The 27,877-nt window shown below is 43.0% G+C and overlaps 2 protein-coding genes across 9 annotated transcripts in view; both read right to left on the minus strand.

The window, feature by feature from the left end:
- Window positions 1–1,558: 1,558 nt before the first annotated feature.
- On the minus strand, window positions 1,559–23,832 carry LOC310676215 (actin, alpha cardiac muscle 1-like). Of its 6 annotated transcripts, none has more exons than XM_083437872.1 (9): window positions 23,475–23,794; window positions 19,548–19,695; window positions 16,987–17,115; window positions 11,920–12,030; window positions 9,101–9,185; window positions 7,029–7,190; window positions 3,900–4,091; window positions 2,593–2,774; window positions 1,559–1,814 (listed from the first exon to the last, which is right to left on the minus strand). In XM_083437872.1, the coding sequence occupies exons 2-9, from the start codon at window positions 19,674–19,676 to the stop codon at window positions 1,671–1,673; spliced, it is 1,134 nt and encodes a 377-aa protein (XP_083293998.1). In that variant the 5' UTR covers window positions 19,677–19,695; window positions 23,475–23,794; the 3' UTR covers window positions 1,559–1,670. The 6 variants fall into 6 exon arrangements, with proteins under 6 accessions (XP_083293998.1, XP_083293996.1, XP_083293997.1 ...); XM_083437870.1 differs by having other exon boundaries at window positions 19,548–19,752; window positions 23,475–23,771; XM_083437871.1 differs by having other exon boundaries at window positions 19,548–19,736; window positions 23,475–23,701.
- A 3,028-nt stretch (window positions 23,833–26,860) lies between these two features.
- Window positions 26,861–27,877, minus strand: part of LOC310681819 (uncharacterized protein) — a 42,919-nt gene continuing 41,902 nt past the window's right edge. For all 3 annotated transcript variants that reach the window (XM_083449774.1, XM_083449775.1, XM_083449773.1), the window contains one exon: window positions 26,861–27,417. In XM_083449774.1, the coding sequence (XP_083305900.1) occupies window positions 27,259–27,417 (159 nt within the window). In that variant the 3' untranslated portion in view covers window positions 26,861–27,258. The remainder of the gene's footprint in view (window positions 27,418–27,877) is intronic.

Here is a 27,877-nt window from a genome sequence, read left to right on the forward strand (position 1 = left end):
TCCTGATGTGTGAAACCACCAGGCCAAAATAGTTGGTCTTTGGCCTTGGGCTCCACGATTCCAAAGCGCTCCTGGCTCTTCACTTCCAGGGAGCAGCACATCGGTCAGACTCCTCTCACTAAGAAGGAGGCAGCTCAATTCAGGCGCATGGAGCAGTGCTACACCAACCTCAGTCTGCCTTCAGTTAGCACCCCCCCACACACACCTGCCTTCTTACTTATAACCAGTCCAGGGGGTTGCACGGCCTGTCAGCTTCCTCTTCCTTCGGCCCATTGTTGCCCTCGCAGAACTCAGCAGGGAGGAGAAGGATGGGGACAAAACTAGAATGAATTGGCTCTGCCTGAGAGTTTCTCTGGCTCCCCGGACTGTTCATCTCCCTGCCTTTTGCCCTGCTAGCTGCAGTGGACACCAGTCACCATCTATAATAGATTTCCCTATCCCAACCTTCCCCAACCTGGTTCACTCCATTTCAGATGGCAACTCCCATCATCCCTGATCATAGGCCACACTGATGAGAATTGTAGTCGGGGGGGGGAGGGAGGCCTGGGATGTTTTGCCTCAATAGGCAAGATGCGCCCCTGCCACCGCCACCACCAGATCTGAGCCTTTCCCTGTCCCCACCATTGCATCCGCACTGCCGCCAGCCCTGCCACAACTGCACCCACAGCTGCGCCTGTGCTGCTGCCACGATGCAGTGGCAAGGGCACAGCATTAGTGGTGAGAGCGAGGGCACTGAGGTGGCAGCAGCATGGGCAAAGTCACAGTGGGGTTGGCAGAAGAGGAGCCGGGCTGGCAGCAGCACAATGGTGGAGATGAGGAGAGGGTTGGATCTGCCACCTGAGGCAAATTGCTTTGTTTTACCTCATGAAAGCACCAGCCTTGGGCACGAGGTTGGGGAAGGCTGCTCTAACTAAATTGGCATTTCACTTACCGTATGTTACAGATGATGCACTGGTTATGACATAGGATTGCCAAGTCTTCAGAAGTTGGAATGTTTGCAAACATTCCATTATATTACAGCAACTCCACCAAGAGAAACTTGTATTAAATGGAGGGGGGTAAATCCCATGCTGTTATTATCACAATGCCAATGGGTAATTAATTAATGAGTGGCTACAATTCATCAAATGACAAAGTCCTGTTAATCTTAGTAGCAGGATTTTACCAACTGCTCTTTAAAAAAGTAGAAAACTAATAGTAGCTAGCATGATTTTAGATGTGACAAATGCTATTTCAAAACTCTACCTAGCAATGAAGTTGACTTGGTAGCCTTGGGCAAATCAGTCTGCTTAAGTCATTGGGTTCTTGTGAGGATAAAATGTTCATATTAAAGCCATACAGAGCTCATTGGATATTGCATATGACATTGAACATCTTATTTCAAAGCATGAAGTATTACATCCCGTGGTGAGCAGTGTTAGGAAGCTTCCTAACTGCAATAACTTCTTTAATAACCAATGAAGGATTTTCTAAGGATCCTTGTCATTTGAATGGAAAATATGGGGTGTACATAATATGGGGTGTACGTATTTGAGACATCCAGAAATGACAAAATCTGTTCAGTTAACATCACCTTTATTGTGTTTTCAGACTAGGCAGTGAGGGAAAGCTTAAACTAAATTTCCAGAGAAATTTGGTAGAGAAACACCACAAGGTAACATTTAGCATATTCAAAAGCATTTGCGATGAACAATGGAGGGACCAGATTCCTCATATTCATCTTTGCTGATCCACATTTGCTGGAAGGTCGAAAGAGAAGCCAATATGGATCCCCCAATCCAGACAGAATATTTACGTTCTGGAGGTGCAATCATCTAGAAGAAGGAAGGGGATGAAGAAGGGAACATACAAATTAGGTGACAATCATTCTCATTTTAGTCATCATGTCTTCTAATCCCTATTATTCTCATTCTGGAATATGCAAGCAATACAAGCTCTTGGTTGTGTGACTACGATAGCTACAAAGTGGTATGCAAGTCAGGTCAATTGTAAATCAATAAAACCATAAAATTATATATAATCCTCTGCTTTATGACAAATTTGCAACTAAGCCAATTAGATGAATTCAAGGAGGATAAGGCTATGAATGGCTACCAGCCATGATGGCTATCCTCCCCCACCCTGTTGGCGACATTATGCCTCTATATATCAGTTGCTAGAAATTGCAAGTGAGGAGGGTGCTGCTGTACTTGGGTCTTGCTTATGGACTTCCCATAGCATCTGGTTGGCCACTGGGAGGACAGAATGCTGGACTAGATGGAACTTGGCCTGATTTAGCAGGGCTCTTCTTATGTTCTTATCCATTCAGCCTAGCATCTTCCAAAACACCCCCCAAGTATCTCAAAAGCAGGTCACAATGGAAATAGCTATATTCAGTTAGAGACTTAATTGTTAGCGTGGTGTATATAGCCACTGACAGACCTATACTCCGATTAAAGTGAGGAAGAGCAATCAGGTGGCTTTGAACAAAAGCCACATAAAATCTGGACATAGATCTCTTGTGTTCTAGCTTCTCATCTTTCCCCCCCTCTAGAAATCACATGCTCTGGCCTATTCATGGCCTCTTAGATTGATGTTAGATGTAACATTGACCTTGATTTTCATTGTACTTGGAGCCAAAGCGGTAATCTCCTTCTGCATACGGTCCCCAATGCCAGGGTACATGGTGGTCCCTCCAGAAAGCACATTATTAGCATAAAGATCTTTACGGATGTCAATATCACATTTCATTATGCTGTTATAGGTTGTTTCATGGACACCGGCAGACTCCATCCCTGGACCGAAATGAAATTACGAGGATTAATTGATCACATATTTCTAAGCAAGCCACTCTCACTTTTTTAAAAGAGTGCGAAAATGTGATACAAAATAAAGAGAGGCTGATTTTAGATCTTTCCCATTATTTTTGATCAGTAGGGCGGGACATGATAGTGAAAATATTTTTAGGTGGCTGGTCCAGGTGCTCAGTTGGAGGGTAACAGCAATCTAGATTACGCAAACAACAGAAGCTTTATATTTATCCACCAGAGCCCTATTTTGATATTAATTAATCTTGTATAAGGACCCCATGCCATCCGTATGTATGTGTGCCTAGAAAGTGTGGGGCATAATATAAGTGCCAATGAGTCCTTTGTGTAACGGATGCTTTTCCCTAAACCAGTTTGTTTGCCATCAGAAGTTTAAGGTTGCATAAGGCATATTATCCAAAGTTTTAAATCTGCAATGTTAACCTAATGTGAAACATCCATTTTCACACACAAACACATCTTTCCCTTTAAGATACACACGAGCGTGATCCTTTCCTGGTAATGAATGTATTTTTTTAAAAGAAAACAGTGAGAAGTCCCCATATACACTCCTTAAATCTGATGCCAATAAACGTGCAGTGGACGCTTGGGTTGAGAACATGATCGTGCGGGAAGCACGTTCACAACTCGCAGCGCCGCATCTGCGCATGCACAGGTTGCGATTCGGCGCTTCTGCGCATGTGCGAGTGCCGAAACCTGGAAGTAACCAGTTCCGGTACTTCCGGGTTCGGCGCAGTGCGCAACCAGAAATCACGCAACCCTAAGAGTCTGTAACCTGAGATATGACGGTATTTAGTATTTAGGGGTAAACATTGTTTTAAGTCTTATATGAAGCAAATTCTTGTTAGATTGCTCTGTCTTCCAGGGTACCTCTTCCCATGTATACCAACTACTCAGTCCATTTTGTCAACCGGATTAATCTACAAGTGCTCGTGCCAAATGAAATTAGATGCAACAGCATTTTCTCTCATCTTTACTTTTTTTGTTCACATAGCAAATATGGTCATGACAGTAACATCTCCAGTATAGCAGTACAATAACATGTTTTCTTCGCCTGTTAACCACAGCCACGGGAAACAAGTGCAGACCCACCTATGAACGATGGCTGGAAGAGAGTTTCAGGGCATCGAAACCGTTCATTGCCAATAGTGATGACTTGACCATCGGGGAGTTCGTAGCTCTTCTCCAGAGAAGAGGAGGATGCAGCAGTGGCCATTTCGTTCTCAAAGTCGAGAGCCACGTAGCAGAGCTTCTCTTTGATATCTCGCACAATCTCACGCTCGGCTGCAAACATCAAGCAGTGAGGTGTAAGACGATAGCAGAGGGTTCTTGGGTTACTGATCAGAATCCTTATAACCACAGTCCTTCCCAGGATGGAAAATCGGTCTTCCTTGGCCCTGCCGCACAGGCAGAACAGAGAAACCCCCAAGAAAACATTTGGGATACAGCTTTGTCCTTTCAAGGTATGTCTTTTTTAAGAGCTACAGCTTTCTTAACAAAGAGCCAGCCTCCATTTCTCCAAGGAGAACGAAGGATATAACTGCTGCCACTTTAAAGCACACGATTTGAAAATCCCTTCGAAATGTCATGTCTACCAGGGTTAGCCTGAACAACTTCCTTTTTAATTAGCACCTTTCCAGCCTAATCTTTAGGCTCTGAAAGGTGTTAAGAGTGCCTTCCTTATGTAAAAGTCAGCTGACTGGTAGAGCATGCTGACTTAAAAGCCACCTGGGTTGGATCTAGACACATCAGTTTAAAGTGTTGTAAATTTAAACAGGGAAAACAGGTAGAGAAAAACGGGGCTCCACGTCGCCATCTGGTGACACATTCAACACATATAAATCGTTTTTTCTTTACTAATCTAGCTGAGCCCCTGGGCTATAAATTTGGTATACGGTTCTCCCTTTCCTCTGTCACCTCCTTTAACCATCAAAGGTTGCTATGTGCTGAACCTACATAGGTGATCCCTACCTGTGTGAGTATTAGGACTCTTCTTTAAGAACCTTAATATAGGATAGCAAGCTTTTTAATTCTTAAGTTCCCATCTGCTTTCTTTTAGCCTTTTACGCATTATAAAACAAATGAAATACTCCTAGTAAAGGCTGAGAAAAGATTCTTATTTTCACATGAAAACAGCACAAATCGTTCATTTGATTTCTTCCCGTCAGATGAAAGAAATCACAGAAGTCATTTTGAAAAGTTGGTCAGCTCAGTAAAGGGTCCACTTTAATATTCTGGTGTCTCATAAGGGACAGATGTTATCCCTAATGAAGCCAGAAAGCTACTGGTATACTATGAGTGGGGAACCTCAGGTCTGGGGCCAATTGCGGCTCTCCAAGCCTTTCTGTCCAGCTCTTGAAACTCTCTCCAGACTTTGCCCACCCATAGACCACCTCCCTTCTCCTGGCCAAGTCTTCAACCAGCTATAGTGCAATCCCTCCTCAAGTGCTTCTGTCTGACTTGAACATGTCACTGAACTGTGGTATTGCCTCATGCTTGCCAGGATGGGAAATGGAGACATGTGTGGGTATAGAAAGCTTTGCCTTTTATGTAGCTCAAACATAGCATACTACCCATTTTTCCTCTGGTTCCTGAAAGGTTGCCTACAAAGGACTGAGGCCCCCAGGCTCAAAAAGGTGCCCCACACCTATGCTTGATTTATGAACTCTTCTTTTGTAAGAAAATCCAGCAGTACACCAGGACAGAGAGAGATCCTGGATGGATCATGCAATGAAGAAATCAATGGCAGGAGCTGGCAGTAAGATCTTGATGTTGGGCTGACCTTCATTCTAACGACACTTGTATTTCATTTTTGCACATTAGACGGCACAGTGTTGGAAGTTTACTGCTTATTAAAATTAATTGGGTATTGCAGTCTTAAACATTTGACATAGTTTATAGGCCTTTTCTCTTCTTACTCCATGCCCCTGGCTGAAGACTTGACAGTTCAGCAAGCTGTATTCGCTCTCACCATAAGAAAAGTCCTGGATTAGACCAAGGCCCATCTAATCAAGCCTTCTGTTCCCATAGTGACCAACAAGCCTGCAAGCAGTACCTGAGTACTGCACCCATTTGTGATCTCAACCTGATCTAGAGAAGCATACTGACTCTGACAGTGGATGAAGAATAGCCATTGTGGATGGTAACCATTGATAGCCTTATCTTCCATGAATTGGTCTAATCGTCTTTTAAAGTCATCCAAGTTGACAGCCATCATTACATCTTGTGGAAGAAATTTCCACAGTGTAACTATGCACAGTGTTAAGTCATACTTTCCTTTTGTGCATGCTGAATCTTCCCACATTGCTTATTTTTATGTACCTCAGTCATGTTCCCCCTTACTCCCCCTTCCTGTAAAGTAAAAAGCCACAACTGGTGTAACTTTTCAACACAATGGAAGTATTACAGTCCTTTGGCCATTTTAGTAGCCCTTTTCTGAACCTTTCCCAGCTCCACAATATCCTTTTAGAGGCTGCAAACTGTGAAAAGTAATTCCAAATGCAGGCATACAATAGGTTTGTTTAATGGCATGGTGATGATGGCAAACTTATTTTCAGTTCCCGTCCTAATAATCCTTAGCATGTATTTCACCTTTTCCACAACTGCCACATAACCTTGAACTATCATGGGGTGAGGTGCGAAAGAGTGTGCTTAGCAGGTTGCTGTTAAATCTTTCTTGTGTCTAGATTTTGTCTTTTTCTTTCTTTTTATTTTATTGACTGCTTTTATATTTTTGTATATTTGGGGTGGAAGTGGGGAGCATAAAGAAAACTTTGATTTTTAAAAAAAGAATTAGAAAATCAGAAAATCAAAGAACATAATTCATGCCTCGATGCTAGGTGGTTCTTCAATAACATCATGTTGATAATGATCAAGCCATTTTTTGAAGAGAGAAATAACATATGGTACTTATTTATCCAATATGATAACAGAATATAGAATCTTAAGAGTTGGAAGGGACCCAAGGGCCATCTAGTCCAACCCCCTGCAATGCAGAAATCTCAGCTAAAGCATCCATGATGTGGCAGAATAAGACAGCATTATCAGAAGTAAACAGGAGGTGGAATTGAAATAATGAATCCCATTAGCAGAAGCCCTGCAGAAAGACTTCTGCTTTTGCAAAGGGGCTTCCCCCTCCTCATGTATCCCTGAAATGGTGAAACAATTGCCTTTGCACAACACTATATTCCTCCCTTGATCTGTAAGAAAAGCACTGATTACCTGTAGTAACAAAAGAGTATCCCCTCTCTGTAAGAATTTTCATGAGATAGTCAGTGAGATCTCTTCCAGCCAGATCCAGTCTCATGATGGCATGTGGCAGGGCATAACCTTCATAGATAGGTACGTTATGTGTGACACCGTCCCCTGAGTCCAGAACTATCCCTAAGAGAGAGAAAGAAAATTAGAAGCGTCAGCATTCTTCTCTGTAGACCTTGCCCTGCCCCACTCTTTCTGCTAAATTAAACCCTTTGACAACAACTGGGATTGAAAGGAGAGACTGCAAATGATAATCCCTATTGTCTCCATGCTGAGTGGAACTCAGAGGGAAATTGCTGGCCTATACAAAGAAGAAATTGCCTTCATGAAAGAGTCAGAAATTGCATGGCATTGTTCTCTCTGAAACAGATGCTAATGATAATGATCTTCTTACATTTCTATAGCCTTTCACCAAAAAAAATAGGATCCCAAACAATTTGCAAAGAATATCAAAATGCTGATGTATAAACATACAGATTTGCCACTAAAATGTGCAGGGCTTTTTTAATGGAACAATAAAACAGCAGCTATCTACAAGGTAACGTATATTGCTGCAAAAAGGCCCACCTGTGGACCCCCTTCCACAGAGAACTCGTGGACTCTCCCTGAACTAGGTGTGAGACAGTCACAGACTGCCCTAATAAACTCAAAAGCTATAGCCACTAAAAACTCTGAATTTTTGAGCTGGATTTTTTTTCTGGCTAGTTGACAACCCTATTTAATGGGCACCTCCAGACTGTCAGTATTTTGCGGGAGGAATTCAGACACAAGCTGGAACTTCAGGTTTCCACCGTTTAAAATGGATTAAAGCACCCCATTGCTCTAGCAAAACAAACCCACTTTAAAATAGAGGACTTTTTGTGGCTTGGGAAAGTCATGGAGAAATGCACTGAAAAGTGTGGGATGAATGCCTGACTAACAAGAAGAGGTATAAATGCTCTGCAAGCAAATCAAGATGACTGGAGGATGAATGCTCAAGAAATATTGGGTATAATCTAAACCAGGGGTCAGCAAACATTTTCAGCAGACCTTGTGGGGGGCCGGACTATATTGGGGGAGAATGAACAAATTCCTATGCCCCACAAATAACCCAGAGATGCATTTTAAATAAAAGCACGCATTCTACTCATGTAAAAACATGCTGATTCCTGGACCATCTGGAGGCCGGATTTAGAAGGTGATTGGGCCAGATCCGGCCCCTGGGCCTTAGTTTGCCTACCCATGATCTAAACACTGAGTAAGTTTTGTGCACACAGATCTTGATGAGTGCTCAATAAATAGGTTGTCTGGAGAGGCACCCTGGATTGGTGAAGTTAGCCAACAAGTCACAGCCCTGGTTGGTAGGGTTGCCATGTACCCAGACAGGGTGGTGGCCATGTGTTTCCCATTCGTGGGGCAGTTGCCAGGAATTTATAGCAAATATAAGATACTTTAACTCAAAGCCAGGAGCATAATTTTCACTATGTGTAATTTAGTAACTAACCCACCATACAGTCACGGTGTAGGCGCTTTCCTTCTCCATCTTTTTGGTGCATAGTTAAGCAAGTTTTCATTCGGCATTTGAATGTATTTTATAAAGCTTGCTGGAAAAAATAGGTCATATCCAATGCAATTAGAAAACAGGCTACAGTTAAATATGCAGCTATTATTTTGTAGGGGGACAGCAATTGCTTCAGGAACATTATCAGGGATAAAAGGGTTTTTCTTCCTGTGCACACCAGCGGGCCGGTGGGGGGCAGGGAGTATATGAGTGGCTGGCTTCCAACCACTTTGATTTTTTGATTGGAGAAGGGAAGAGTTTAACTATACAAAACAGCAGTTCTGATTGGTCACATGCAATTATTGGCTGGAGATTGAGTGTTCCCAATTCTCTCTCTTTTCTTTCCCTATGTTAATTCAGTATGGTAGGGGCTTATCAGAAGATCTGGTTTTCTCATAATAGCCTGGTAAGGAAAAATAGGGGCCAGTGTATCAAGATACATATATGTGAGGAAACCTTCTTTTCTTAAAGATGGTGACATCAATTTCAAACTCACCAGTAGTTCGGCCAGATGCATAGAGAGAAAGAACCGCTTGAATGGCCACATACATTGCAGGCACATTGAAAGTTTCAAACATGATCTGTAGGTGGCAAATGAGAGGGTCTTAGGATCTCTAAGCATAGAAAGAGAATGCTACAATGCTATTAAAATCTGGTTTTAAGATACCCAATTTTCCTAGCAGCATTATATGCTTGGTTCCAAATTGTGCACAGGAGCTATAGTATCCAAGATAAATCATACTTGCAGTGGTGGACATATGAGAATAAAGGTATAGGAGGACAATGATTTCCATTCCATCCGATGTTTGTCGCATGCAGCGCTGCTACAGTTCCACTGCAGTTTGGCTTCCAACAAAGCCTACCGTATTTTTCGCTCCATAGGACGCACTTTTCCCCCTCCAAAAATGAAGGGGAAATGTGTGTGCGTCCTATGAAGCGAATGCAGGCTTTCGCTGAAGCCTGGAGAGTGAGAGGGGTCGGTACGCACCGACCCCTCTCGCTCTCCAGACTTCAGGAGAACCCCAGCGCCAGCCCCACAAGGTCGGGGGACAGCGGGGAGGCGGAACGCCGCCATCCCGCTGTCCCCGGACCTGATCTGAAGGCTGGCGGCGGGGAGAAGAGCGCTTCTCCCTGCTGCCTGCTCCGCAAGCTCCAGGGACAGCGGGGAGGCGCAGCGCGTCTTCCCGCTGTTCCCGGACCTGGTCTGAAGGCAGGCGGTGAGGAGAAGAGCGCTTCTCCCCGCTGCCTGCCCCGCAAGCTCCGGGGACAGCGGGGAGGCACAGCGCGTCTCTCCCACCTTGCCGGCACCCAGAAGCTTGGGGCGCGCTGAGCTCCGCACTCCCCAAGCTTCGGGATTGGCGCAGCACTCTGCTAGCTGTGGGAAAGCCGCGCGGCTCTCCCACGGCTAGCGGAGACCTTGCCGGCACCCAGAAGCTTGGGGCGCGCTGAGCTCCGCACACCCCAAGCTTCGGGATTGGCGCAGCACTCCGCTAGCTGTGGGAAAGCCGCGCGGCTCTCCCACAGCTAGCGGAGACCTTGCCGACACCCAGAAGCTTGGGGCGAGCTGAGCTCCACACGCCCCAAGCTTCGGGATTGGCGCAGCACTCTGCTAGCTGTGGGAAAGCCGTGCGGCTCTCCCACAGCTAGCGGAGACCTTGCCGGCACCCAGAAGCTTGGGGCACGCTGAGCTCTGCACGCCCCAAGCTTCGGGATTGGTGCAGCGCACCTGGGGGTGGGGAAATATTTTTTCCCCCTTTATTTCCCCCCAAAAAACTAGGTGCGTCCTAAGGACCGGTGCGCCCTATGGTGCGAAAAATACGGTATGTTATTTGTCTCACTGTCCACTGTGGTGGAATTTTACAGATTAATTACACAACTAATTAAATTATCTTCACATTATTCCACACCACGCCTAGGTCTATCTTTCAAAGTCCCTAGTGAAGGAAACTGAATGAAGATGACAAATGATCCCAGACGGTTTACACCAAACAAGACATGCAATTTCATTAACAGTATTGAGCGTAATAAATTGAAATAATGAGGTTTCCCCTCTGGATTTTTTAAATGCAGAATTCTGGGCTTGCTGTCTAATTGCAGCCTGACAGCGGTGAAACCCCTTTTATTCTAGCTTTAATCCCTGTTTCTTTTGACAGTAACCTGACTCAGCTCAACTGAAATGGCCTCTAAATTCGTTAATTCACAGACTCTCCGAAATGAGCAGCTCAGCAGTATACTTCTCTGAGAAAAGGTGGATGACTAGCATTTCATTATCTTTCTCCACTTCTGAAGAGCAATAGACCTTACAGACCTACCACTTATCAGAAATCATTTGCTGCAAAACTGTGAAATTGCTCTTTTGCAGAGTCCGCACAGCCATTTCCGCAGCATGGAAGAACAAAGGCAGGGAAACTCTGCTTCTGATACTTTGGCAGCAGAAAGGTAAATAATTCTCTGTTCTCAGGACATAGAAACTTAGAAATTCGCAATGCATAACTGCTCCTTGTTTCGGTGGTTATCTGTTTGCACTGTAGTCTAAGAGAGTATTCCAGATACTCTCTGCAAATGTCTACTGCAAATGGGTCACAAAGATCCTATTATTCTGTTTGTGCATCTGGTATACTTTCATACATTCAACCTGTCAGGGGACTGACATCAGAACAGGGGAGGGAGGCAGGGGAATACAGAGAGTCTCCAACGCTTCTGAGGAGCAGCTCCTCGTCCAGCAGTGGGGAAAGCCACACCTCCAGTGGAGCAGAGAGGGAAGGGGCCAGCCAAGTGAGGAGAGGACTCGAAGATGCTGCGAAGAGCCCAAGCGCCTCACCTAGGCCGGCTGGCCAGGAGGCAGATACGCAACTTCCATCACCCAGTTTGAGCAGAGGGGTGAAATGCAAGGAGGGGAGGCAGAGATTTGGGGTGTCTGAGTTCTTATGTTGGGGGAGAAACTGGAAGAGGCCACTCCCGGATTCTTCAAGTGACTAAGACGGACATGAACGTGTTGGTTCTGCATTGTAAATAGTTTGCACCAATAAAACCTGTAAAAGACAGGTTGGAGTCCTGCCTGGTTACTCACAAGCAACCACCACTCGCATCTGACACAACCCTAAATATTTATTGATATTCTGCAGCTTGTCATCCATACCAGTGGGTGGAGCTTGATGGAATGCATCTGAGCCGTCCCTGCCCCTCCCTGCCATCACTCCATCCCAGCTGCACCGCCCCGCCCCCCTTTGGGGCATGACAGCCACAGCCACTTATGTTTCTCTGCTAAAACTGGAGTTTTCTAGCACAGTAGGGAAGCAACATCCAAATAATTACCTGGGTCATTTTTTCTCGATTAGCCTTGGGGTTTAATGGCGCTTCAGTCAGGAGGACAGGGTGCTCTTCTGGGGCAACTCGAAGTTCGTTATAGAAGGAATGGTGCCAAATCTAAGGGACAGGTGGTTGAAGGCAAACATACAGGCAATGTGCGTTGAGTGTTGCCCAATGAATCTTTGCATTTCAAATAGCAAATGTAGCAAAATGAATACATACATCATTAAGTCAGAGGTCAAACCAAACCCCTGGACAGTAGTGGCAAGGCTGGATAGAGTGACACACCCACCTCTACTTCTATGGCCCTGCTACTAGTGCCAGTCAGGACAGAACATGAGGGCAAGGAGAAATGCCCTTCTGCTCTGCCAGTTCCCAGGCAGCGAAAGGGCCTGGACTGGGCCCACTGCCATCACCGGATGGCAGCAGGGTCAGCACATTTCCACCCCTGAAACACCCCATGTTGTGGGTTTCTGCTGACTACCCAGCATTTGAGTGGGAACACTGGGGGTCTCGTCTCCTCCCTTCCCTGCCGCAGAAGAATCTTCTCTTACAGTGAAGGCTGATAGGGATGAGTGGGATTCATTTCTGCCACATTCAAACCCCCTTCAGCACAGCAAATTGAGGTTTCCAATCCCTTTTATTAGACCCCACGTATTACACAGATATGCTTGTTGTTGTTGTTTAGTGATTTAGTCGTGTCCCACTCTTCGTGATCCCATGGACCAGAGCATGCCAGGCACTCCTGTCTTCCACTGCCTTCTGCAGTTTGGTCAAACTCATGCTGGTAGCTTCGAGAACACTATCCAAACAACTCGTCCTCTGTTGTCCTCTTCTCCTTGTGCCCTCCATCTTTCCCAACATCAGGTTTTTTTCCAGGGAGTCTTCTCTTCTCATGAGGTGGCCAAAGTATTGGAGCCTCAGCTTCAGAATCTGTCCTTCCAGTGAGCACTCGGGGCTGATTTCCTTAAGAATGGAGAGGTTTGATCTTCTTGCAGTCCATGGGACTCTCAAGAGTCTCCTCCAGCACCATAATTCAAAAGCATCAATTCTTCGGGGATCAGCCTTCTTTACGGTCCAGCTCTCACTTCCATACATCACTACTGGGAAAACCATAGCTTTAACTATATGGACCTTTGTTGGCAAGGTGATGTCTCTGCTTTTTAAGAAGCTGTCTAGGTTTGTCACACAGATATGCAAGTTCCCTCAATTTGCTCTGTTTCCTTGTGTGGAGAGGGATTTCACCACACTGTTCTTTTATGTGTTTGTTACATTTCTGGAACTTCTCACATCACGAACATAAAAATCTGTTTTATACAAAAATACACCATTGGTCTGTTGAGCCAATGACAAGTTAGACATTGGTCTCTGTTTTAAGGGAAATTTAAGGGAAATTCTATAATACCTTTCCACCAGAAATTTTAGCTATCTATCATGGAAGTACCCTAACAATGTTGTACTCTCAGCCAGCGAGTCTCAAGTGCTGTTTTATATTTTATATCAGATGAAGTGAACCAATTCTTATGAGAACTGCTGGTGTTGTTTGGTCTCAGGCCCCACATCTACGAATGACACTTGGTCTCCAGCAAAAACCTACAAAGTGCCAAGTATAGAGGCTCTCCTATAAAAGCTTTTATCTGGACCCAAATGATATACTCAAATGAGTCGTAGTCATAGTAAATAAGACATTTTCCACACTTAGGGACCAATTCAAATGTGCAAGAGTGTACACAGTATAATCGTCCTCACATAATTGTGTCACGTGGGAACTGCATGACTGAAAAGCTCATTAAAATTCTCATGCATATGGAAAATTAGCACAGAAGAGATGCTCGCTTTTGTTTCTCCACAACATGCTATCTTCCCACTTGCTGGGAGATTCTTATTTAAGGGTACTTTCAAATAAGCAATCTTCGCTTGTACGCTGAGGTTGTACAGGCCCTCACAGCAGCTACCTACCTGCCAGTTTGAATAAGCTGTTTGTTCATTGACTGCTGCAATTTAAGTGCCCTCATCCAAGGATGTTCAATTCAAAGCCTTTAAGATTTTATAAGAGTGGGAAAACTAGCGTGGTTCATGTGTGATGCATTACATACCAAACCGGGAGGTTTCCGTACCCATAGTACAAAGCTTTTTATGACTGACTAGGTTCCATTTAAGCCCTAATTCCTTTGATTTTGTGAACACCAAAGAGAGATCAGATCTGTTCTCCACAGGCCACCATGGCATTCTCAAATACTTACAATTAAAATGTAAGATGGGGATGTGACCGATTTCCCTTCCATATGCCATTCAAGAGAAATGAACAGCCTCATTAGACATTTATGAAGTCAGAAGAAGATAATGCCCCATTCTTGTGCTCCCCCCCCCCCTACATTAAATGTGCAATAGCTGTGAATGCATTAACACTCCTCTAGTACCCTAAGTGAATGCTCACTCTGGAAAATGGAGCAGCCCAGATTTGAATATTGTGAACTGAAGTATATGAGCTGGAGAATGCTTCATTTCATTGCCCATGCATTCCATCTCTCACAGCTCCCTGGGAATGTCCAAATGCCTTATGGCAATAAAAACATGCACATATTTATAGAAACATTGCAATAAATGTGTCCTTTCTGTGGCTTACATCCACTAAATTGTGCTGTAAGCCCACTGAAACCAATGGACTTAAGGTTGTCAGGTTCTTTTATTTCAGTGTGTTTACTCTTGAGTATGGCACCATACATGTAAAATGACATGATTCTGCTTTAAAACAGTCATTGCTTCCTTCAAAGAATTCTGGAAGCTGTTAAGGGTGCTGAGAGTTGTTGGTAGATCTCTGTTCTCCTCACAGAGCTATAATTCCCAGAGTTCCCTGGGGGAGGGATGGATTGTTAAACCATGTTGGGAATTGTCACCCTGACTGGGGCCATGCAGGCTGGGGTTGGTGGGCAACATCTGGAGGGCACCATGTTGGCTACCGCTGGTGTTGAGACCAATGTTTCCATAGGGAATGTATTTATTGAAATATTTCAGTACTGCACTTCACCAAAGAAATTCCACAGTAGCGTACAATATTTAAAATAAAAAGGCTTTGGCAATGGAGCCATTGGTAAGTGTTTGGGGCCCAATCCGATTGGGGTGAATGAAAAGTGAGTCCTTTGCTCCTGCTCTTCCCTAGCCTTGCTTGTGGCGATGGATGAAGGAGGAGAACTGGCAAAAGGACTATTAGAGGAACAGCATCTGCAACTGCTCTCATCGCTTGCTTTGTGCTTTTAAGGGGGTCGGCATGGTACCAGGATTGCCACAGCTGGCAGCCTGAAGGACACGGCCTCAAGAGAGCATAGTGAAGAAGCCAATTCAGATGCTGCCTCTTAACTGCAAACCTATGTTGTGACACAGAAAGCTGACATTTTAGGAATGGCGAGGGTGAATTATTGAGATTTAGTGTACTTGTGGGAATCAGGACTGCGTTCCCTGAGGCAGTGAAATGAAGCACAGTGAGAAGTATATGGAAAAGCTATACTTCCATCTAGAGGATGGAGAGTGTAGTTTTTCCTTTCCTCTACAGAAAAGCACAGGGAAACTCAGAGGCTGTTTCCAGATGACCTGAGCATGCATCCTCATTTCTTGACAGAAGGTTTGTGGGGAGACTAGATGATGCCAACTGTTTATTGAGCATTCATTCCTCATTCTCTGTGGGGAAGACAGGTGATGTTGCTTCAAGTGTGTGGACGGAGGAATAGGGAATGGCCAGCCTTTGCCAGGTGTGAGGAGTTGAACCTTTTGGGGCGGATCCAGCCAGCATATATGCCACTATTAAGTTTAGCCAGGCAAAGCAATGAACTATAAGATAACCAGCCAGACCTGTAAAGAAACCGATTTGATTGTAGTTGGCCAGAGCAGATAATATAGTAAGTTTGGACCTCTATTAAATATGTCTGTGCTTGTGGCTATTCCCTGCTACAGACTTTGCTTCCTCACAGAGGAATAAAAACGGCCCCTTACATTTATTCTCCTGGCCATTTAGCTTTTTAAATTCTGAGCCAGCAGTCTGGGAACCATTTCTGTGTGGTGTGATCCCATGGTACCCAAAAGTATGAGTGAATAATGCAGTTGTGCAGCTTTTATATACACATATACACAGCACCTTAGCAGGCGGTGGGGGCAGGGGGGAGCGGGGAGAGTACCAATTAGCTGGGAAAGGTCCATGCAATCAGCCCCATCCATGAGACCATATTGTTCACAGATGCTTCCCTGCGGAGTGGGATTGAACCACATGGAAGCAGTTACCATGTGGTTGGTTGGGCATGAGAAAGGGACTCTTCCATCTGCCCCTGGATATGCCTTAGGTGGTTTTTACTTGCCAGTTCAAAGTGTTGGTGCTGACCTTTAAAGCCCTAAACGGCCTCGGTACTGTATACCTGAAGGAGCGTCTCCTGTATACCTGAAGGAGCGTCTCCACCCCCATCGTTCAGCCCAGACACTGAGATCCAGCGCCGAGGGCCTTTTGACGGTTCCCTCCCTCCAAGAAGAGAGGTTACAGGGAACCAGGCAGAGGGCCTTCTTGGTAGTGGCACCCACCCTGTGGAACACCGTCCCTTCAGATGTGAAGGAAATACAGTGGTACCTCGGGGTACATACGCTTCAGGTTACATACGCTTCAGGTTACAGACTCCGCTAACCCAGAAATAGTGCTTCAGGTTAAGAACTTTGCTTCAGGATGAGAACAGAAATCGTGCTCCGGTGGCGCAGCGGCAGCAGGAGGCCCCATTAGCTAAAGTGGTGCTTCAGGTTAAGAACAGTTTCAGGTTAAGTACGGACCTCCGGAATGAATTAAGTACTTAACCCAAGGTACGACTGTAAGCAGCTATCCTATCTTTAAAAGACATCTGAAGGCAGCCCTGTTCAGGGAAGTTTTTAATATTTAATGCTGTATTGTTTTTAACACTTGATTGGGAGCCGCCCAGAGTGGCTGGGGAAACTCAGCCAGATGGGCGGGGTATAAATAATAAATTATTATTAATTATTATTATTATTATTATTAAGCAGAAAATAATCACAAATAGTGACAAATAAACAAAACCTACTGACCTTTTCCATGTCATCCCAGTTAGTGATAATCCCATGCTCGATGGGATACTTCAGGGTCAGGATCCCTCGTTTGCTCTGTGCTTCATCGCCAACATAGCTATCTTTTTGTCCCATCCCTACCATAACCCCCTAGAAAAGCAAGCCATCAAAAGGAACATATCAAATTCAGTATCACATTGCAAATGTTTGCCAAGAGTCACTTCTATTGTCATTTCTGCAACATAGAACAATGATAATAGGACCAACAGTGCATGTCTACTCAGAAGTAAGTCCCACTGAATTCAGCAGGATTCAATGCAGCTTATTTGCAGCAGCAACATCCTGTACGACACCAAAATTCACCCTCCTTGCCTTCCTTTCTACATCATAGTTGCAGTGCCCCTTATGGCACCCCCAAGGCTCTGTGCCCAATTGCTCTCCCTTAAAGCTGCCTCTGTTCACAGGAATGTGTGCATCGAGACTCAAGAAAAGAGCTGATCGAGCCGATTCTGAGGAAAATACCCCGTAGTACAGACAACACCTATATCAGACACCTCTTAGCTGACAAAGACCCCGAAATCAACAGGCCTGTGGCGAAATACTGTTACATTGCAACACGAATAAGACGAGCAATGATGACAGCAACGGAGTTCAAATTGCAAACATCGAAGGAACGATAATAAACAGTAGTGACATTTGAATTGAATCCTTAAAACCTTAAAAGTCGAAACCTGGTCATAAATATAAGTACCAATTTTGTGATTTTGCCATATCTCCACTGTTATCTGTAGTACAATAGTACTTATATTGCCATATTTTATTTTATAAATTGCTTGCTGGTCATTGGCCGTATTAAAGATATTTGATTTGTGTGCGTAGGATTGCAACGTCAGTAGGAAAAAAATAGTTTTACATGCTTTTCCTATTTCTTTCTTCAACAGTTTCACACAACCACCTCCATTGTTCTACTCAGCAGAGTTAGTTCCTATTTTATTGAAATGACTTTAAAGCAATAGTGCAGGGAAAGTCTTATCCAATAGTGTTTAAAATTAATTTAAAACATTTTCAGATTATGGTAAATTGTTTTACCATTTCAAATGCTGTCTTAGAAGGTAAGCATTTGAAGTTTAGTGTCATCTTCAATCTCCTGCTCATTGGACTTTGGAAATCTAAATACCACAGGAATGAAACAATAAAAGTGAAGCATCTTTTAAGCTGTTAGAATTAAGTGCTAACTTCACAATCCTATGCATGTTTATTTGGAAGGAAATCTCACTACTGTATATTCAATAGGATTACACTACAACCATTAAAATCAATGGAACTTAAAATGCTTAACTTTGGCAGAAGTCCACCCCAGCAATAAAATACTCCTAAACAATTGTTATGGAAAGCCAATGTACACTCCAGTTACTCAGTCTCTGCTTTCTTTTGGCACTGACTAGTATGCAGAAGTTCCAAGACTTTGATTAGCTTCCAGGTTTTTTTGTTTTGTTTCCTTAAAAAATACTATTTGATGTCAAATATTTTGGATTCCTTTCTTTAAATCTAAATTGCTGACTTGGTAAATTATCAAACTGTGGGACTGAAAATCAATTCAGTGATTGCATGGTATCTGTGGAGGGGTGTTAAATAGTGGTACATATTCAGCAGTTTTTTAAAATCAAAAGTTCTAAACAGCAACATGCAAGTAACAAGCTTTGCAGCAAGAGTAAAGTAAATCTGACAACTGGAAAAAAACAGATTTAATGGACAATGCTTATTCTGTTTCCTTAGGCCTGCATTAATTAGGCAATTATAAGTTTCTTCCATTGTGTACATATTTTTACTAGATGCTTGTTAATTTCTTGATGACCTATGGCATTACTTAACAACTATGCTTACAAATCAAGCTACTAATAAGCATCACTGCAAAATAAGATCAACCATATATGTTGCTTGACATGACATCCACAAAATTTTATGCAGCTCCAAAAATGGTTTATGTATTTCAGTAACGGTATGCACATAGCATTAAATTTAAGGACTTTAAAAAAATGTAAGAACTGTGTTGCAGAATCAGATCAAAGGTCTATCTATTCCAGCATTTTGTTTCCAATCATAACCTAGATGCTTCTGAAATTGACAATCTTTTTTCCAGCTCCTCAAATCCAAACAGACTTGTTAAACCAAAAATCAAATGGGTCTGGGAAGAAGCACATCAGGGATAGGAGGTGGTTCTTCATGGCAACATGGAATAATAGAGAGCAGATAAAGAGTTATCTCTTTAACACTGTTCTTGCTAGCAAAAAATGATGCTCTGAAGCTACTGCTGGTGAGCAATCCAACATATTCCGTTGAATAAGAACCCTGTATCTCATTGGGCACATGTACCATGCTTTAGTGGCCTTCTTTATCCTGCCTTGCCATGGGACTTTTCCCCTTTGAACAGCAGGTACCTCACTTCCCCAACCCTGTTTCCCATGCGCAATGCTATTTTGGAAGTTCTGTGTTTCAAAAGTGTCTTGCATGTGGTAGATGTAGAGATGGAGACCCACATCTCTTGATTGTGGGCACAATTTCCCCTTAAAATAAAAACTGACCTGGTGCCGGGGTCGTCCAACGATGGATGGAAAAACAGCCCTTGGAGCATCATCTCCGGCAAATCCAGCTTTGCAAAGTCCAGAGCCATTATCACAAACAAGGGCTGTGGTTTCTTCATCATCACACATGGCTCCTCAGTGTCCTAGGCTGTGGAAACAGCGGTTCAGGGAAAAGCCGATCTGGATTACCTGGGAATAATTAAAACTACAAAATGTAATGTTAGAAAAATGGAAGAGAGAGAGAGAGAGAGAGTAAGTTCTCTGGTAAAGTCAGCAAATTTATGAATCAATCCTTTAAATATATATTGTATATATAATTATTAAATAAATATGAGCAAGAACCAAACGTAGATTTAAACATATACATAGAATACTTAATTAAGCATAGATGGGTGAGTAAAAATGTATAAGAAAAATTAAAAGATCAGTTAACGCGGCTATATGTTTAGGGAAGTTTTTAATGTGTGACATTTTAATGTATTTTTAATCTTTGTTGGAAGCTGCCCAGAGTGGCTGGGGAAACCCAGCCAGATGGGTGGGGTACAAATAAATTATTATTATTACTATTATTATTATTATTAGGGATGGGCTTCAGAAGTACGAATATGGGCCTTCAGTTTAGGATTGAATTGTAGCATAGATCATTCTTCGTCAAATATCTATCATGGCATGTCTTGACTTTGGCCTTTTCTATCTGTTCCTAAGAGATCCTTTTTACTTGTGCTCCATCAAAATTTAATGACTTACATTTTCCAGCAACTTTTGACTGTCATTAGCTGTTGTTTGCTCTCTGTGCTCTTTTTATGCTGTTTTAGTGATATGCTGTTATTTATTTGACTTTTTAAATTGCTGGCTATATAATTATTTTGATTTTGTTTGTTTGTTTCATATTGTTGACTCGGGCAGGAAAGGCGGGCTAGAAATTTTATTATAAATAAATAATCCCGGTTTCCACATGAAGCCAAAATTTCCCACATTCCACATAACAGACGGCAGCATCACGCTGCTGAATGCACTGCGCTCTGGTAGAAGGGAATCTGTTTAGAGAGTCCAGGACCTTGAGCAAGAGGAGACGTCCTAAGATAAGTGAAGCAAAACAAAAAGAGGGTAGTGGGGCAAGAAGGAAAGTGGGAGCGGGGACAGAAAACCAAGTGGCACATGGAAAATAGACAGACAACAGACAGAGAGAACCAGAGGTAGACAATACAAATAGGGGGAGGGTGAGAGAGAATGGTAAGATTATGAGCAAGCATCAGGGATGAGACAGAACACAGGGAGCTGCTTTTTGCTGAGTCAGACTGTTGGTCCACCTAGCTCACTATTAGTCCAGTTCCAGCATCTCCAGGGCTGGTGTTTGATGCACATGAAGTTAGCCACAATCCAGGTAATCTGTAACTTCCTGATCAATGCTGTTTAATGAGCTGTCCCTTAAACCAGTTTCTATCCAAGTAGAAAACATAGCTGAGGTGTGTACACACATGACCACTGCACATCTGCTGGTTTGCTAAACTGACAATACAAAGGTGCTACCTTTGGACATTGCAAAGCATTGAAATTATAAAATGCACACGTTGTTCAAAATAACCATTTAAGTCAGGGATGGGCAACATGTGGCTCCATCTTGCCCAGCCAGGATGACGAATAGTCATTTATGATGGGAGCTGTAGTCCAGCAATATCTGGATGCCTTAGGTCCTTAAGCCCCATCCCTGATTTAAAGAAACATCTTATTTAAAGCACCACCAAATCTCTACATTATTCCCAACGATATAAACAGTCATAGCAGCAAAGATCTAAAAATAGACCTTCTCTGGAAAGTGTTGGTTAATGTTTTGGAATGGCAGCTGTTCTCATTAAGTGCTCACTTACAAGAACTATTCTGTATCTGTGAACTGTAAATTCCTTATCAAAAGGACTCTTCTGGGAAGTGCAATGAGACAAGTCTGGATCCACTGACCAAAGACAACTTGCACATGTGCCTTCTGTTTGGGATTCTTCAAGTTCAGTTGTAAGGGAATAGGTGCGTCCCTCCAACTAGCATCAACAGTTGTTGGCATCTGTCTTTCTCGAGAGACAATGGTGTGCACCTCCCGGAGGAGGGGGTCAAATTGCTGTGTTAGCAGCACCAAAGTGACCTTCCCAGGGTACAAGCCTGGGCAATGTGTATGGAGGTTCTGGGCTGCCCATACAACAAGGCTCCGTTCTCTGCCTCGCTGGTCCAAAGGAAAGCAGAGCAATACGTTTGGCACCAGCTTGGCTGCAGGAGTTGCCGGAAGGAGGTGTACAAGATGCCATCCAATCATCTTAGGAACAGATTTGTGTAGGGTTTACTCCTTAGTCTTTTCTTCTCCTGAAGGTATCTCATAAGGCAGCAGAAGTTTAGGACCAGAGTTCTTCTAGATGAGCTACCTTCCCAGGTTGATGAACCCTATCTGCTCCTCACTTCCCACTACAGTACATGCAGAAACCACCTTCTTGACTGTTGGACCCACTATTGTTCTCATCTGTTCAATCCACCAGAACCTGTCTTCGCATGCAGGACAAGTCACTAACTCACTGAGGGACTGAGACCCATTAGCTACCCTCACCTGGTTTAGCCAGCCAGACAAAGCCATTCCTGGGATGTGGTTGCTGTTGCATGCTGACAGCTTTTAGGAGCCACAGGTGAGAGCTGAATGCAGGTTGGGAACCAAAGGTGGGCAAATTACTCCAGAAAGAGCATGACATGTCCCCCACCAGAGGTATTACCCCTCCTCTAACAATCCATATGCCCACTGCAACAACAGAAACAATGAACAAATTGCTTCACAGCATAAAGCCAAAAACAAACAAACAAACAAAACAGAATAAAGCACACAAAAACAAGCACTTTTAAAAAATGGACACATTTAGTCCACATTTATACTCAAGTCGATTTGTTAGTTCCTGCTTAGATGAAAGATCTATTTTGAGGAGAGCAAAAAAGTGGTTCTGCAAGTCTGACAAAATTGGAGGCAAGAAGGAACAGGGGTGATGGTGTAAAAACATAGCTTGGGGCTAGGAGCTACAGTAACAAAACTATCAGTACCAAGTGCTGGGTTGATATCCTACATGGAAGCAAGTTTCACAGAAATGTATTTAGGAGTAGGATGCTAGCCAGCTGGACGCAAAATGATTTCTACTGATGCCTACTTCTGTATGGCGAAACAGGCAGTACTTAAATCATCTCCAAAGCTTCAATTCTAACATTTGGCTCATCGTTTTTCTGTGACATGTTATCACATCCTGCATGAACACTTGTACTTCTGCCCCATGGAGAGATGTATGCACTCAAGACGTGTGTGGAGTTCATCAGCCCTGTGTGGGGTGATGAGTAGGTTTACATTGGTAACTAATTCAATTTGTTTAGCCCTATAGTGTTAGTAACCTGCAGAGTATCCCACTGGAATAGCAGCAATTCATACAGTTCCATCAGATATCAAGTGGTTTTGACAGTCACCAAATGATAGTCCATCTAAAATCAAGGCACTATTTAATATGCTGCTCCAATGGGGTAACTTGAATTAGAAAGGAATGCAATTGTTTGGTCCTCACAAGGAACAAGATCTTCAAGTATACAGTGGTACCTCGGGTTACATACACTTCAGGTTACAGACTCCGCTAACCCATAAATATTACCTCAGATTAAGACCTTTGCTTCAGGATGAGAACAGAAATCGTGCAGCAGCTGCGCAGCGGCAGCAGGAGGCCCACTAGCTAAAGTGGTGCTTCAGGTTAAGAACAGTTTCAGGTTAAGAACGGACCTCCGGAATGAATTAAGTTCTTAACCCGAGGTACCACTGTACTCAGAAAACCAGACACTCTCCCCCCCCCCCACACACACACCTGCAGTAACATCAAGTCTTGTTTTATCTTCTAAAAGGTGAAACAATATATGGGTGATACTTACCAAACACACCAGGGAATGGTGAAAAACAGCAATAGCTCCCTTGGAACAAATGAAATGATCTCACCTTCTATTTCATTTATATCCAGCTCATGGAATGAAATTCATAGAACGCCTAGGTCTTCCATGCCATTTTTGGAAACATTTTTTTTTCTAGTTTGTGCTTATCAAAGCAACAGCTTAAAGGGCTAGATAAATTAGGGCAGGGTTTCTGATGCCATTGGATGCCTTCCCACTCTAAAGTGCTGACAACGGCTTCCCTCACTTCCTCCACTCTGCCAGTCTCCCTTTTGTCACTTCCTTTTCCAGTTTACACATAGGCTGAAATAATTTCTAAGCTCATGCCTAGAACTAGGGTTTTTGTTTGTTTCATCAGTACCTAGCTCTATGTTTATAGAGCTCTATTTATAACTCTATTCATACTTAACAGGCACTGGTTTCAAAAGCAGAATTTACCATGTACAGTAGTGGTGAGCAAACTGTACATGTTGTTATCAGGATTCTGTAGTAGAGAGGCAGAAAATAGCCACTTATCTTGAGATGAGGTGACTCTATGCTGAAAATGGGATATGACTCAGCAACTAGTCACTTACAAAGTGATAATTGCAGTTACTTCAGTTCTGTGTCATGCACTTTTGATCTGTGTTGCCTAGAGCACATTTTAGTATCTGGTATCTCAAACACTGGAAAATGTATTGTGTGTCCGTCTCTACAGGCATTGGGTTAACTTGGGGCAACAGAGTTGTAGCCATCAGGCAACTTTCAAATCCAGAATTGTTCATAAATGCTTGGCATCAGTACCTACTTTTCAATAGTATCTTTTGAATTTCCTGTGCTCAGAGAGAGCTGACACACTCATTAAAAACTTCTTAAAGGTGACTTATGCTTGTGTCAGAAGAACATTTGACTCACGTATAGGGGTCTTGCAAACCGTGGCCCCTCACATCTAGAAAAAGCTACTCCAAAGGCCTAACGGGCTGTCAGGGTAGTAAATAATGCCGGTGATGTGAGAGACTTACACTGGGGGTATGTGTGCAATTGGAGATTTTCTATATGAGAATGGAAGTGCTTCTACTCATACAATTGGATCTATAGATCTAAGCCCAGGTGCAACATAGAGGACACCTGGAAACCGTGCATTTTTGCTAACACTACCTCCAGGCCGGTGCACCACAGAGGCTCCATCCTCCATCTGCGACTAGTCTGGTTTAGAACTATTGGCTGTCCCAGCTCTGCCCCTATTCCCACCCTCTCCCTACTCCCAATATGAGACACAATGGATCCCATCCATTATTTTACTGTGAAAACCAATTGGCACTTAATGGAGAGCCAGTGTGGTGTAGTGGTTAAGAGCGGTAGACTCGTAATCTGGGGAACCGGGTTCGCATCTCCGCTCCTCCACATGCAGCTGCTGGGTGACCTTGGGCTAGTCACACTTCTTGAAGTCTCTCATCCCTACTCACCTCACAGAGTGTTTGCTGTGGGGAAGGAAGGGAAAGGAGAATGTTAGCTGCTTTGAGACTCCTTCGGATATCAAGTGGGATATCAAATCCAAACTCTTCTTCTACTCTTCTTCTTCTGCACTCCTGGCATCTCAAAAATTGTCTACTATGCCGCTCTTGTTGATCATCTAGGCCAGATCCTCAGCATAATGAAGAGCAAATTGGAATATATTCCACACCAATATATTCAGAAAAATATTTACATGCTGCTGCATGCCCTGTGTGGGGCTCAATGATGGTATGATTATGACAAGAGGTGGTGAAAATTTCTGATAAACATAGCTAGCTTCTCTTTCTGTGTATTGACTCCTATATGCCTATTTACCCATGTTTGAAGCAACAGCCATTATTAGCCCAGCTTCAGAAAAATTCCCAAAAGCTTCCCCTTCACATTATATTCATCCTCGCAAGGAAGTCTGTTAGGTGAGAGCAGCATCTCCTGACTGGTCATGTGGACCTTCCAGCATTCTCGGTATGGATCTACTCTTCTCAGTGAAGTTCTAGCTTTTAACAGACAGCTACACTCTGCTTTTCTATTTATTATAGCTGAGTGGGTGTCTGGCACACCATATATACCCCACCTCTGTCCATATCCAAGAACTTAAATCCAATTTCTCTGAGGCAGCCACCTTGTGTCTAGGCATTGGAATCCACTAAATAAGACTTCACTCTCAAAGGAAAGAATTTACTAGTAAGTCTCTTGCTCAGAAGCAAAAATTTCAAAAACCACACTTGCTATCACACTTGCACTGCAATCCAGAGGTTTCATGGGCATCCACAATTTTCTCCACATAATCACTTCACAAAATCCCTGAACTACTTCTTAGACTCTTCAATTTACTTTAAAAGCAGCTAAGTATTTGGCATGAGTTCAATAGCAAATGGAAACTACTACTCACAGAAGCATAATAGTCCCCTCTGAAGTCTTTTTATTCTAATAGCAAACAGAAAGCACTTGCAGTTGAGGACTTCGCAGTAGGCATGTTTTCTTCTTCTGAATGTTCATATCTGACAACTTAATCAGATGCTAGTTCAGTTGCCAGTAGTTTCCTTTGGGACTCAGCAGACAATTTCATTTTATGTGACACGTTTTAACAATCAGCTCTTTAGCTGTCACATCTCTTTAGACACTTCCTGGTTCAATCATAACTATGGGCCCACTTGCCTTTCCCACCAAGTTTGCTTTCCAGGTGTTAATTTGCCACGTAGGACACAGCGAAGGAAAGCTATCTGTGCATGCATGTCTCTTTCTCAGTGTCAACAACTGCTGATGTGATTATTGTATAAACATGTTTGATCTTTGAACAACTGCCACTCTTTTGGAATTGCATGCTTTTAAAGTGATCTTTTCATGAAAATAATGGATTCCTGTAATTTTGGAGATGGTGCTTGGAACTACCTCCTCTTCCAACCATAATTTCACTGTGATTGCTACATATTTCAACATGGAAGAGATTGCTGAGTGACTAAAAGCACTTTCAGTTTTACAAGGCTTTATTCCAGTGACTAATTTTGGTGCAAAACCATTCTACGTATTTATTTATTTTTTGTACAGTGGTACCTCGGGTTACATATGCTTCAGGTTACATACGCTTCAGGTTACAGCTTCCGCTAACCCAGAAATATTACCTCAGGTTAAGAACTTTGCTTCAGGATGAGAAAAGAAATCGTGCTCTGGCGGCGCGGCAGCAGCAGGAGGCCCCATTAGCTAAGGTGGTGCTTCAGGTTAAGAACAGTTTCAGGTTAAGTATGGACCTCCGGAACGAATTAAGTACTTAACCCGAGGTACCACTGTATTGTGATCACTACAGATCTATCTGATCTTGGACTCTTGAGAAATTATCGACCACATGCTATATTAGAATGATGCTATAATACAAGGACACAAACAGAATAAACACTTTATTTCAATATGCAAGGAACATTTTCAACTGTATTTGTGGATATCGGATAATTAAATAGAAACAATGGATAATTAAATAAAAACAACTTTGGCTTTGTCTCAATCTATCAATACAAAATGAATAAATGAACAAACAGTGGATAATTAAATAAAAACAACTTTGTCTTTGTCTCAATCTATCAGAATGAATAAAGCACTCCATGGTCCTGGACTAGTTTCTGGGAAGCTCAGAGAGACAATCCTTCCTTGCAGGACAGACTGGCCCAGAATAGGCCCAGAGATGTGGCCTTTTGGGATGGTGGAGTTAAACAAAAAAGAGTGGTTTGGCTAATATTTACATACTGATGATATGGGGAAAGGTTGTCATTCTGAGCTTTTCCATTTATAAGATGCCTGTGAGACGCAAGAAAACAAAAAGATGCAGGGCCACTAAGTAACTGAGAAAGAAATAGCGAGATTTTGCCCTGCAAGTCAGCAATTGGGAGCGGCAAAGTCTTTGTCCCCGAATCCATCTCCTGAAAGAAAGGGCTCCTCTTTTTACCTGTTTAGAAAAGAAGCATTTGATCCTATTAGCATTGGGCATTCATGCTTTCCAATCAATCAAACCCACAAAAATAAACACTAAAGGTGGAATTAAATGAGAAAAAGTGTGTCATAGGTAAGTTGTAGGGACTTTATTGCTTTCACATTGCAAGTGATCCACATCTATGCCATAAGATACTGAAGTATTTACAAGACAACTTAGCATCATATTATGAACCTTGATGATTCTCTAGCAACCACTTTGTAATGTGGAGCAGTGGTGCAGAGACTGATATATAATGACTGACATCTTGTGTAATAAATGCTTTTCAATTTTTAAGAGCCCAGGTATGGATCATTTATTTTCCATGGAGTTCCTATAGCAACTGTTGCATTTATTTATATTTCATATAGTTATGTACCAAAACAGTATCTAACCAGTTCAGTTTACAAATACATCTTTTGTTAAACACTCAAAG

The sequence above is a fragment of the Podarcis tiliguerta genome, assembly GCF_965153285.1.
Source record: "Podarcis tiliguerta genome assembly, chromosome: 1".
Taxonomy (NCBI): domain Eukaryota; kingdom Metazoa; phylum Chordata; class Lepidosauria; order Squamata; family Lacertidae; genus Podarcis; species Podarcis tiliguerta.